General features: G+C 38.2%; 1 protein-coding gene across 6 annotated transcripts in view; it reads left to right on the forward strand.

The window, feature by feature from the left end:
* The window catches only part of LRP2 (LDL receptor related protein 2), a 198,753-nt gene that overhangs the window by 110,226 nt on the left and 76,506 nt on the right, over window positions 1-12,021 (forward strand). For all 6 annotated transcript variants that reach the window (XM_078451168.2, XM_078451170.2, XM_078451169.2 and 3 more), the window contains 3 exons: window positions 5,246-5,412; window positions 6,362-6,505; window positions 10,507-10,616. In XM_078451168.2, the coding sequence (XP_078307294.2) occupies window positions 5,246-5,412; window positions 6,362-6,505; window positions 10,507-10,616 (421 nt within the window). The remainder of the gene's footprint in view (window positions 1-5,245; window positions 5,413-6,361; window positions 6,506-10,506; window positions 10,617-12,021) is intronic.

Below are 12,021 nucleotides of genomic sequence, written 5' to 3' on the forward strand. Positions count from 1 at the left end.
GAAGTAAGGATTCTTAACACTTGTGTATGGCTTCCTTCTCTCAGGTTCCTTATCTCATTTTTATTGTTGTCACTAATAGTCAGTGATGAGTGTTCTAGCATAAGCCTTCTGACTCCAACTGCAGTAACTTTAATATCTGGTATTTTAAAAATGAAAGTTTTCTTTGTATGAAAGATTGTTAAGTGATTATTTGAGCAATTTAATCTTTGTGTCATCCAAGATACTTTACTGGGTTGATGGAGATCTTCTTCTTATTAGTATTATTAGGGAGTGAGAACAAAAGGGAAAGATATAGTCAATCCACAAAAGAGATTTCTGCTGGAGTATGTACGTGATACAAAATAAAGTCTTTTTAATGTTTATTTATTTTTGATAGAGAGAGTGTGAGCAGGGAGTGGGTGGAGAGTGGGAGAGAGAACCCCAAGCAGGCTTTGTGCTGTCAGTGCAGAGCCTGATGCGGGGCTGGGACCCACAAACTGCGAGATCATGACCTGAGCCTAAATCAAGAGTTGGACATTGAACTGACTGAGCCACACAGTTGCCCCCAATAATAAAGTCTTTTTAAAAATCATTTACCTTTGCTTAAAAATCTAGAGAGTTATTCTAAATTCAAGGTCTTTGACTTTAGTTTTTGAATGTGTTTTGGTCCTGACAAAAATGGTTGCAGACAAGTTAAAATTAAATATTTAATGATAAAAAATCCTTAAGCTAAGAGAAAACAGAATCTTAATCTAGAGGGAAAGTTATTTTTCAAGTGGAAAATTTTTGCTGAATCCAGGAAATTAATGGTGTTTACAGATTTTGCAAATGTAGGCCTACTGAAAATTGAATTCCATCAAGATATAATATTTTGCAATGATACTTTCATGATGAAAGATTTTAATTATTGGTAATGCTTACAAAGGGATTGGCATTTGCCATTTTTCTTCAGAGACTTATTATGCACCTAATCCTTGTTGACACTGTTTAATTTAGTGTGTCCTCAGAGTCTTTCAGCAGGAGATTAAACTGAGCTAAAGACATTTTGGATACAAAGCATTCTTTCACCATGCAAAGGTTGTTGAACTGTGCATTGGGGATTGGTGTAATCAATGTAACGATCTGATGGTGATTGATATCTAAGTAGTAGCTTTTGTTGTTTCACAAATAATTCCACTAGTGGGTTTTCCATTGGCTGACTTTACTGAGGTGGAACTTTTTTAGTATTGCTCAATTGATTTTTGAGTACCACTTGGGTAACTGAATGCCAATATATGTTAACTAAGAAAAAGAGGGGCACAATTTTTTCAATCAGAAGCTTAGAAGACTTGTTAACATTTATAGATGAAAACATTTTACTTGATTTACAGGTTAAATAGCTTTTAAAATATTGTTTACTAAATGTTTGGAATATCTTTGGAAGTGCATACGATGAGGTTAAGTGAAAAGGCAGGCTGTTCACCACTGGCCATGTAAAAATATGCATTAAAAAGATCTGGGAGACAACACACATAAGCACCAATAGTGGTTACAGTTGGGTAAGAGAATTATGAGATATTTCTATTTTTTCCTAATGAGGTGACATAAAATTTTAAGCCAAGATCTTTCTCTGCATAAAATAGCTTTTTATTCTTTCAAAAATATGTTCTCCACAATGCCAAAACCAAATAAACAACAACATTTTAGCAAACCGAAACATCGCCCAGCGTCCTCTACAATAAACAACCTCCAATCCAAAATGAGTTTCCAACTCAGTGTGAGCGAGACACAAGACAATTGTCTCAGTGATTATGTGCAACATAAGAAGAAAACACTCCTTGCACACACTGTTAGAAAGGTTGAGGCGCTGATCATTTAGTGCAATGTCTGAGTTAAGGGGAACCTAGCTAGGAAGTAGTAAACATTGCTGTTCAATTACAACATAAATTTCCCATTACCAACTGCTTCCTCTTTACTTCTTGCCCTGCTAGTGCTAATCTTAATGGGATCATGACATAAAGAATAAAAATGAAGTAATGATTTTTAATTTCAAAAGACATACTGTGGTAGGATGGCTTAAATATCACCTCCTTCTGAACTCCTTCCCATCCCACCCCAGGTACTTTTGTGCATATTCCTTCATGGCCATTATGATCCAGAATCCATATACTTTGCCTAGTTCTGTAGACTCAAGTTCCTTGATGATTAAGCCTCCACCTGATTCATTGATATTTGCTTGTTGCACGCAGTAGCACTCAGTAAATGTTCAGTGAATGACAAAGCCCTCCGATATTCTTTCTTGCTCCTTCTTCATTCCTGTGTTTTCCGCCTATTTATTCCCTTATGGCTGTATTGTGTCATCAAATCACTCGTTTTATCTTTCCCACAGAACACTTTTCATGCACTCTCTCTGGTATCATCCTTCGCCTTGGCTCTCACACTTTCTGCCAGTGCAGCACTAAATGACTCCCACCCTCTGGTTCATTGCCCATAAATGTTCACTAGTGGTAAGTGGTATATATATTTTCTCAAATATGCCAGCAGCGATCAGATCAAGAGCCTGAGACTTAGCCTGACAAAGGAATAGTGGCCAAAGGAGTAGAGCTGGGTAGGGCTTGAGAGGAGTGCTTCTGGGAAGAATCAAGAAAGCCCATGTTCGATGGATGAGAAATGCAGTTCTTTAGGTGCTTTGGTTGAGAATTCCTCCAATTAAGCAAAATGAAAATTACACATTAAAAAGAGCAATATTCAGTTTTGAGTAAGTAGAATTTATAATCTCTACTGTGAAATTGGGGAATACTTCTTGTTTTTACTGAACCAATGAACACTTACAACATATAATCAATAAATAATTAAATATCTCAATATAATTTCAAGGTACATATAAACCCCCAATATAGCTTACACATTTTATTACTGCGTGTTAAATTAAATGAATTGAGTGGTAGTTTGATATTCAATAACTAGTACCCAGTCTAGACTAGACCCAGTTTTGGAGTCTGAGGACCTGACAATTGTTTAATTTCTTTGTGCCTCATTTGAAAGTTGGGTGTGGTTGGGGTTGGTAACACTCTAACAAACAGGGTTTGGAGGCTTCTGGGAGATAAATTAAGTGAAATAATATCTGGTGCATACTATATGGCCCATATTCTCAATAAATAGGGGCGATTATTATGGCTCTTTCATTTGTTCAGAAGAGAGGCAACGTGGAGCAGTTAAGAGAGAATGGGCTTGTGAACCTACACTCTCACTAGCCCCTGCAAGTTTCATTGGCCTCAGCTGAAAACAACTTCACAGGTTTAATGGAAAGACGAAATGCTATATATTGTAGGACTTTCTAAAATATAAACATTAATAGTTGCAGTATTTACTTTAAATTTATTCCAGGTTTATAAATGCTAAGTAATTTTTAGTAACTGAAATGCCAGGAAAAAGGAAAAGCTAATGAGATGTTAAAATAAGTTAAGAGCCAGGGGCACCTGGGTGGCTCAGTTGGTTGGGCATCTGACTGAGTTTTGTCTCAGGTCATGATCTCCCGGTTCGTGAGACTGAGCCCTCAGTGCCGACAGCAAGGAGCCTGCTTGGGATCCTCTCTCTCCCTCTCTCTCTGCCCTCCCCCACTCTTGCTCTGTCTCTCTCTCAGAATAAACTTAAAATCACATTGAGGATGGAAAATTTTCCAGATTATCAAAATAATGAAAGCATCATTTTTAGCAGATGAAAATTATGCAATGATTAATCATTTTATATTTTGCTTAATATGTGGTATATGTCATATACATGTCTTCATAACATGAAACTCACACTCCAGTTTTCCTTTTATTTAAAAAATTTTTTTTTAATGTTTATTTGTTTTTGAGAGAGAGAGAGAGACACACACACACACACAGTGTGAGCGGGGGAGGGGCAGAGAGAGAGGGAGACACAGAATCTGAAGCAGGCTCCAGACTCTGAGCTGTCAGCACAGAGCCTGATGCGGGGCTCGAACTCACAAACCATGAGATCGTGACCTGAGCCAAAGCCAGACGCCTAACCGACTGAGCCACCCAGGTGCCCCCCAGTTTTGCTTTTCTGAGAGAATTTAAATACGTCACTCTTGACTTTCATCATTTTGGACTTTTTTTTTTTTTTTGATAAAGCATCTACAGCTAGGATAAAGATTATCTCTGAAAAAGGACCTTTAGACCAGAGAAGAGACAGATGGCCAGGGTGTATCCATGTCTTTGGCACTGGGAAGGGATGAGGAATCTGGGTCATCAGTTCTGGTCCCTAGCCAACAAGTTTCCAATCTGAGAGAAGACATCAGTCTATCAAACCTGAGTGGCCAGAGTCCATATTTGAGGCTCACCAAACAACTTCAAGTATGACTTTGTGCTTTCCTATGGGCTGAAGATGTGTGGTGTTTCTACTGCAAGCATTCTGTTTACACAGTGGTTGGTTTTGTCTTGAAATAAACCTTGGAACCTGTTTAGAAAAAAAAAGCAAGAAAAAGAAAAGAAAAAGGACCTTTTATCTATTAAGGAGGTTAAGTGAATTGCTAGTTTGAATAAGATATTTTGAGGATGTTTAAAGTTGCAAAATACAGATACTTTTGAGAACTTTAGAAGACACTATTTACACTTCCACTTATGCATCCATCCATTTATTCATTTATGTGGTCATTCATTTAGTTAGCAAATATTTATTTGGCAACGATTACATGCGAGGTTCTGGGGACATAATAGTGAGTAAATCAGACATAGTCACTACCTTTTGGGAGTTAGAATCTAGTGTGAAAGACAGCCATTGGGCAACAGCAATTGGGGAGATTATAAATTGGATTTCATTTAGTAATTAAAATATCTAATAAACACCAAGCCACACGTGGTAGTGTTTTTATTTTTTGAGCACACTTAAGACAAATTGAATAGTCTATATGTTTTCTTTCACTTTTTAAATTCAGTATTAGTGAGGTTTCTCTATGTGTAGAATGTGATGCTGAACACACATGGATGCTTTAACCATGTAAGTAAGGAATTCATGAAGAGCAAGGTAAATACTGATCTACGTTGGGAAAGTCCAGAAGTGTTGCATGTAGGGTTGGAGGTTTGGTGACCTAGCAACCCACTGAAACCCAATCAAAGGCCCTGGATTGTCCGATGAAATATCTACCAAGTACGGTATTTTTTGCTACAAAGCTTCAATGGCATTTTATCCTATGAGATGGTAACAATCCACTGCTTTCCATTACTCTAAATGTCTGGGAATAGTAGGATATAATTTTGACTGATATCTGCTATTTTCACAGATGATCAACCTTTCTTAATAACTGTGAGATACAGTATAATTTTTGGAATCTCCCTCAATCCTGAGGTGAAGAGCAATGATGCTATGGTTCCCATAGCAGGGATAATGAACGGTTATGATGTTGAATTTGATGACTCAGAGCAGTTCATCTATTGGGTTGAGAATCCAGTAAGTTTTGAATAACATTCAAAGTATATAACTTGTTTCAAAGAGCTTACCTACACTAATGCCTTCTTATAAGCCAACTTTTGCTGGGTGGATAAAAGGGAAATGGTCCAGAAATAAATTAATTTACCACTAAGTTTTTTTGAATCAGTGAAGGATGTAAATAGGAGGCTGACCTGGAGCAAAGAGCAGATAATAGGCACATTTAACCTATTGGATGTTATTTATTCATTCAGCAAGCAATTATTAAGTGTCTACTTTTGCTCTGCGCCAAACTAGCCACTCCCAACTGGAGAATACACACCAAGAATCAGTAACAAAGATTACTCCTAAGGAGCTTTAAGCTAATAGAAGATACTAGATGAATATAAAAATGATTATGAATCAAAACAAAAAGCAATAGTTCTCTGAAAGAATTCCAGGAGAGCATTTGATGTGGCTGCTGGAATCTTCTCAGCATCTTTGCCCCCAGGATAAAAAGAGCCCTCCTTCAGTTCCCTTTCTATTGGAGCTCACCCTTTAGAGGAGAAAGCTGTGAGGAGGGGGAAGGGGCAAAGAGATTACAAATAAAGAAGAGAGGAAGATCTTTCTGTTTGAGGCTTGTCACCTCTATGTAAAATATGCTTCTGGCCGCCTGATTTTCACCTTTGATGGGTTATTTTTATGACTATGGCCTGTGGTAGTTAGGAAATAAATCTCTGTAGCCAATATCAGAAGCAACCCGAATGATAAGCCTTGCAGAGTCCTCTGACACACTGAAAAAATCATTATTTTTGAAGTGTTGCTGGTGTTATAGTATTATACGCAGCGAGCCCACCCAATGGCGCTGGACCTTTGCCTTTCCTCCAAGTGTGAGGAGTGTTCAAGAAACATAGCAGCCAGCAGTGGCTGTGCTTCCATGTGGAAGCTGTGGCCTTTGAACCAGCTCACCTCTTCTTGTCCTTCTTTCCAGGGTGAAATTCACAGAGTGAAGACAGATGGCACCAACAGGACAGTATTAGTTTCTCTGTCTAGGTTGGGTTCTTCCATGAGCCTGGCCTTAGATTGGATATCAAGAAACTTATATTACACCAATCCTGGAACAATGTCAATTGAGGTAATGATTCCATAATACCAGTTACACAAACACTGGTTTTTGATGCATATAAAATCTATTCTCAGGAAATGCTTTCATTGATTTTGAAACTATTTTTAAGCAGAAGCAAAAGAGAGGAGCTATTGGTATTAACTATCAAAGTCTTAGAAGCGATGGAGTAAAACCACTTTAGAAATAAATTATTGGAACTTTCTACTGCCCTATTTTGTTTTCTTCCTAAGCATCAATACTAACTTGTTCATATAAAAGGATTTTAGATAATTTATAAAAATATATAAAAATAGTTTAAAAAAGGAATTCAGCATTAGGTATGGAAGGAATATAGTAGGCAGGAGATTTTCCTCCCTATCTTTCCTCATCAAGTCTGTAATGCTGTTTCAGTCCCAAACCAAATTTATAGGTTACTTCTGTTCTAAGATGGAAATCTTTCTATGGCTCCAATGCAGTTTTTCTAACAGTGCAACAGAAAGTAGAAACTTGATTCTAATTCCTTTGATACTTTTCCTCGGTGTGATAAGTGTTCTTTTTACTCTAATTCCCAGAAGAAATTCTAGATGGGGCACAGGTATGCAATTGCATGGAGTAAATCAGAGGTAATTCAACTAGTATTGGTTTGTTCCATTCTGGGACAAGGTTATTAATTCATAATAATTTTGAAAGTGAAAATTTCTAAAGCAAAGGGAGGGTTTTGTGAGAAGGGCAGTCTGCAGGACTGTGTAGAGTGATCCGTTCACTGTTCAGGGTGAGGCGCCAGCCAGTAAGTAAGTTGGTTCTCTATGGGGTATTCAGAAAGGGAAATGCTGAAGGTGAGAAAGGCACATAGCAGCCAAGTGGTGAAATTAGAGCAGATTGGTCAGAACAGTGGTTACAGTCTACAAAGTCTTCTACAAACAGGATCTCTTTTAGTCCTCTCAACGTTCCCAAAGGCAAGCAACACAATTAGAGGGGAGTTTGCAATTTGCACAAATGCTAACCTCTGAGTTATCTCAAGCCAGGTAGAATCATCAGCTCTTAACAGGGGAACCTTGGAGGCTCATCTGGTTCAAACCCTTTGTTATTTAGATAAGCTCCTGAATTTTACATAATTTAAGAAACTGGCTTAAGCAGTCAGCTTCACCGCCCTGCTTCCCAGGCAGTGTTCTGTTCTGACTTTGCCTTGTTATAATGATAACTCCAGCAATCCAGTCTGCTTTAACCCCCTTTGACCGTGACAAAAGGTAGTTTTTCATGATCTCAACTAAAAATATCACTCTCCCATCAAAACATTGGCACAATTGACTGCCTAAAACCCTTAATTCCAAACACATCTCTAGTGTCTGCTTAACAAAAAGCTGTCTTCATTCTGAATGGCAATGAATATGTTCAGACTCTGTCTTTTGGTCTCTTGTTTTGTAAACAGGGGTCTTCCCTTTTAAACTGATAGTTTTCCAAAAGCAGGGGACATGTTTCCTCCATCAGTATTAGGTACAATGACAAGGCACCTGCTGATGGATAACTGTGTGAGTGTGTGTGTGCAAATGTGTATCTTGGTAAGTTCACCCTAATCATATAAACCTATAAACATATAAAGTTAGTAATTGTGCCCCAATGCAGTGAGGCACAGAGGAAAGATAATTTGCTTTGGAGTCAAAAGACCTGCTTTGAGTCTGACTTACTCATTGAACAAATACTAGTAAATGAATCCGTCCCATTGTTAGTCCTGGATATTCAAAGATGAATAACATATTTTTTCCTGCTTTTAAGTAGTTCGTGCTCTGAGAGCTAGACATATAAACAAATAGCTTTGTTCCATTGTGCTAAGTGTGATATGAGCAGTGACTACGAACTGTTCTGTGGCTAGGGGCAGAAGTAAAAGTGTGGAGAGGGAGAATGGCAGGAGAATCAGTGACTTGTGAGCTGTGTCTTTCTTGAAAGAGGGCCAATATTTATTGCTGCCAAATGAAGAAGTAGGGAAAAAGCACCCCAGGCAGAGAAAAGCACTTGATAAAGACTGAGACTTGAAAACTCACTGTATTTTCTCTGCTCAAAGGGTATTTGATATTGCACAAATTGCTTAACTTCTCTGAGTCTCTGCTTCCATATCTGCAAAATGGGGTTATATCTCAGTAACTAAAAGTATGTCTTGAAACTAAGATATCCTGTGAATACAGAGTCCTTTTTCCCTCAAATCATCAATATATTTGAATATCCACAGAGGGCCCATGAGAATAATGATCTAAAGGTAAATTGTCCTTTTAGCATTGTTTTTTTTAATTGTTTTTCTCCTTTCGTGATATCAGTGGTGACTCAGGTGAATGTTAGATTGCTTAAGGGCACAGAAATACTGTTCACTTACCGTTTACTCGAATAATATCCTTCCAGGGTAAGAGTTACTCCTATTTGATTCAAATTTGAAAATAAGAGAAGTACTGAATAAATGCTTTCCACTAGGGGTAGCTGTGTGCCCGTTCACTAAATGTAATTTTGTAGCTGAAAAGAAGTCTACAGAATGGTTGTGTGAGAGAGAACTTGATGTATCCCCCAAAAAGGAAAAGAACTTTCCTTTGAAGCAAAGAGATCCTTAGCCTTAAGAAAAGGAGTGAAATTTTGGCAGAAAGGGGCAAGTTTAAAAAAGACACCAGAGAGGAAAGAGAAAAATTTAGAGAGGAGAGTGAGGGATTAAAGAGAGGGGTGTGTGTGTGTGTGTGTGTGTGTGTGTGTGTGAGGTAGGAAGAGAGGGAGGGAGGAAAAAAATATAGAGAGACAGAGAGAGGGCAAAGATAAAAACATAAAAACTGTGGGGTCCGTGGGTGGCTCAGTCAGTTAAGTGACTCTTGATTTCAGCTCAGATCATGATACTGAGCCTGGGTGTGGAGCCTGCTTAAGATTCTCTTTCTCCCCGTGACCCTCCCCTGCTCATGTGCTCTCTCTCTCTCTCAAAAACAAAAACAACATAAACACTGATACACAATCTATTTGCATTAAAAAGCAACTTTATAGAAAAACCTTTGTGCAAAAAATCAATATACATTTTCTAATTTCTTACTAGCTGTTTCTCTTCTCAGACTGTCTTAAGTACATATTAGAATAGCCTTGTTCCTATAAGAAACTGCTTCTAGTCTGGTAATCCATATTTTTCTGTGATGTTTCAGAGTTCTGTTAACATTAGCAATTAGAGCAATAATAATTAAAAATGGGTAACTTTGAGAAAGCCACTAAATGTCCATAGGCCTCTTTCATCATCTGTAATATGGGTATCTATCTCACAGAACAGTCGTGAGGATTCAGGGCAATACTGTTTAGTATAATGCCTGCTACATAATAAGTGTTCAATAAATGGATGAATAAACAAAATAGGAGACACACTTGTACTGAGCACTGTGCTAAATGCTATACATGTATTATCTCACAGCTCTTTGTGCAATGTGCCATTATCATCTGCACCTTATTCATAAAGAAACTAAGTTCAAACAGGTGAATTTACTTGTCCCAGTCAGATCTAGATGGGCAGGGATTTGAACTCTTCTGTTTTAACTCAGGCTGTTAACGTGGCACAGAATTCACTTTAACTCTGAGTAAATTTGGACTGTCTGGTCAGCTGTGTTTTCAGTGAAGGACCACCAGGTGCCTTGGCCACATCACTGGGATGCAGGAGAGCTGTGGGGTTTTCATTTGTCTTCCAGAGTTTTCCTGTATCTTTTTCTGAAGACGTTTTTGTAGCTTCTCTTAGGCAGTGATTTTGTATGTTCACCCATTTGAATCCTTCTTTGATCCATATAAATGTCCTCTCCTGAAACATTAGGTGAATTGAAATAGGAATTTGAGAGGTGATTTTGCTTTTCTTACTCATTTTCTATTGAGGGGATTTCCTCATAGCCCTGAAATGCAATTAGGGATTATTGGAATCTCATACAAACCCTCCCATTCATCTCAATTTGTTGTGTATGTAAGTTCTCCTTCACCTCAGCCTTCTTTGTTTCCCGTTTTGATACTCAGTTCTAATAAGTGACTTTATGCTATAGGTTTTGAAACTCCGGGGAGATGTCAGATACAGAAAAACACTGATTACCAATGATGGGACAGTTCTTGGAGTTGGTATTCCAGTTGGCATAACTGTTGATCCTGCTAATGGGTGAGCGTTCATAAATGACACAATCTGCTCTATGCAGCACGATTCTTGTTAATGTTGTGACCTGATGAAATGGAAGATTTCAGACTTAGGACCTTTTCTGATTTCATATGCCAACATTTTGAAAAATACAGATCTCAGTGAGAAAGAGGAATACCTCTGAGTTACATCTAACATGAAAGATGTAAATATGTGTTTTGTTCTATGTTCTTTAAATTAGCAACACTGGACTTAAAATTAATTCCAGGAAAGAATTTTAGACATTTAAAAATGGAATTATAGCAATTAACAATGCATTCTGACTTTGAGTGAATGTGGAAAGCTTTAAGGAGCTAGATAACATTTGAAATAGAACTTGGAGGAGAAGGCTTCCCATGGGTGGAGAATGGGTTGGGAACTGGGGGGTGCTACTTGAGGCCAGACAAGGAAGGCGCAGAAGCATCACAGTATTTAGCATGATTGTGTAAAGGGCTGAAGCCAGAGTCTTAGAGGTTAGTGACAGTTGACAAGATGGAAGCCAAAGGAAGGACTTTAATGTCCTCTTGCTAAGGAATCGCACTTCTTTCTTTTGAGAAATAAAGAGTCGGGAATTTGGAGGAAGGAAATGATAAAATCAAATTTGTATTTCTGAAGGATGGGTCAGGATCAGAGTGGAAGAGGCCAGGAGCAGGGAGACCAATTAGGAGAAAGTGTTCAGCTAGGGAGGAGAGTTCTCAGATAAGATAAGGTAGCTTCAGTTTTTAAGGAACTCAGAATTCACAAGAGTTTGTGACTTTGTCCAGCAAATTTTTGATAGCCTGGAATTTAAGAAAAGAAAGAAAATTATGACACAAACTCAGGGCTAGTTGTTAGTGAGGTAGGCACAATGGGACATGATGAGAATAAATAAGGATGTTGCTAAAATGGCTATGCGTGAGGTCCAGGCAGAGAGCGACAGAAGGCTTGGAAGCTCAGGCAAGTTTTAAGGTTGAAGAACAGGCTCAGTAGAAGAAATAAAATGGGGGAAGGGAAGAGATTGGAGTTTGGTTGAGGCAGAGAATGTCAGAGTTTGAGAACTTACAAGTAGGAAGTTTAGACTTGAAGATGAGGGGCATGGGACGGGCATGCAAGAAGTATGCAAATAAAGATCAGAATCAAGGGGTTTGAAGACTTGTGTGGAGTGTAAGAGGATTGTCTCATGAGGCTATGGCAGCAGCTGAGATAGAAAGGAGTGGAAACTGAGATTCAAATCTAGACAGTGTGTCCTCAGTGGAAATAGAAAGCAATCCTATATATTTTAATGAAGTTTTATATATCATGGATTTGGCAATTCTGTGTGGTAATTAGGGTTTGTGTGTAATGTTACATTTTCCATCACAGAAATCAGAACAGAAAGTAGCTGGTCTTGTGCTAGATGATGATTTAGAGA

This window comes from Panthera onca, chromosome C1 (assembly GCF_046562875.1).
Source record: "Panthera onca isolate mPanOnc1 chromosome C1, mPanOnc1 haplotype 2, whole genome shotgun sequence".
Taxonomy (NCBI): Eukaryota; Metazoa; Chordata; class Mammalia; order Carnivora; family Felidae; genus Panthera; species Panthera onca.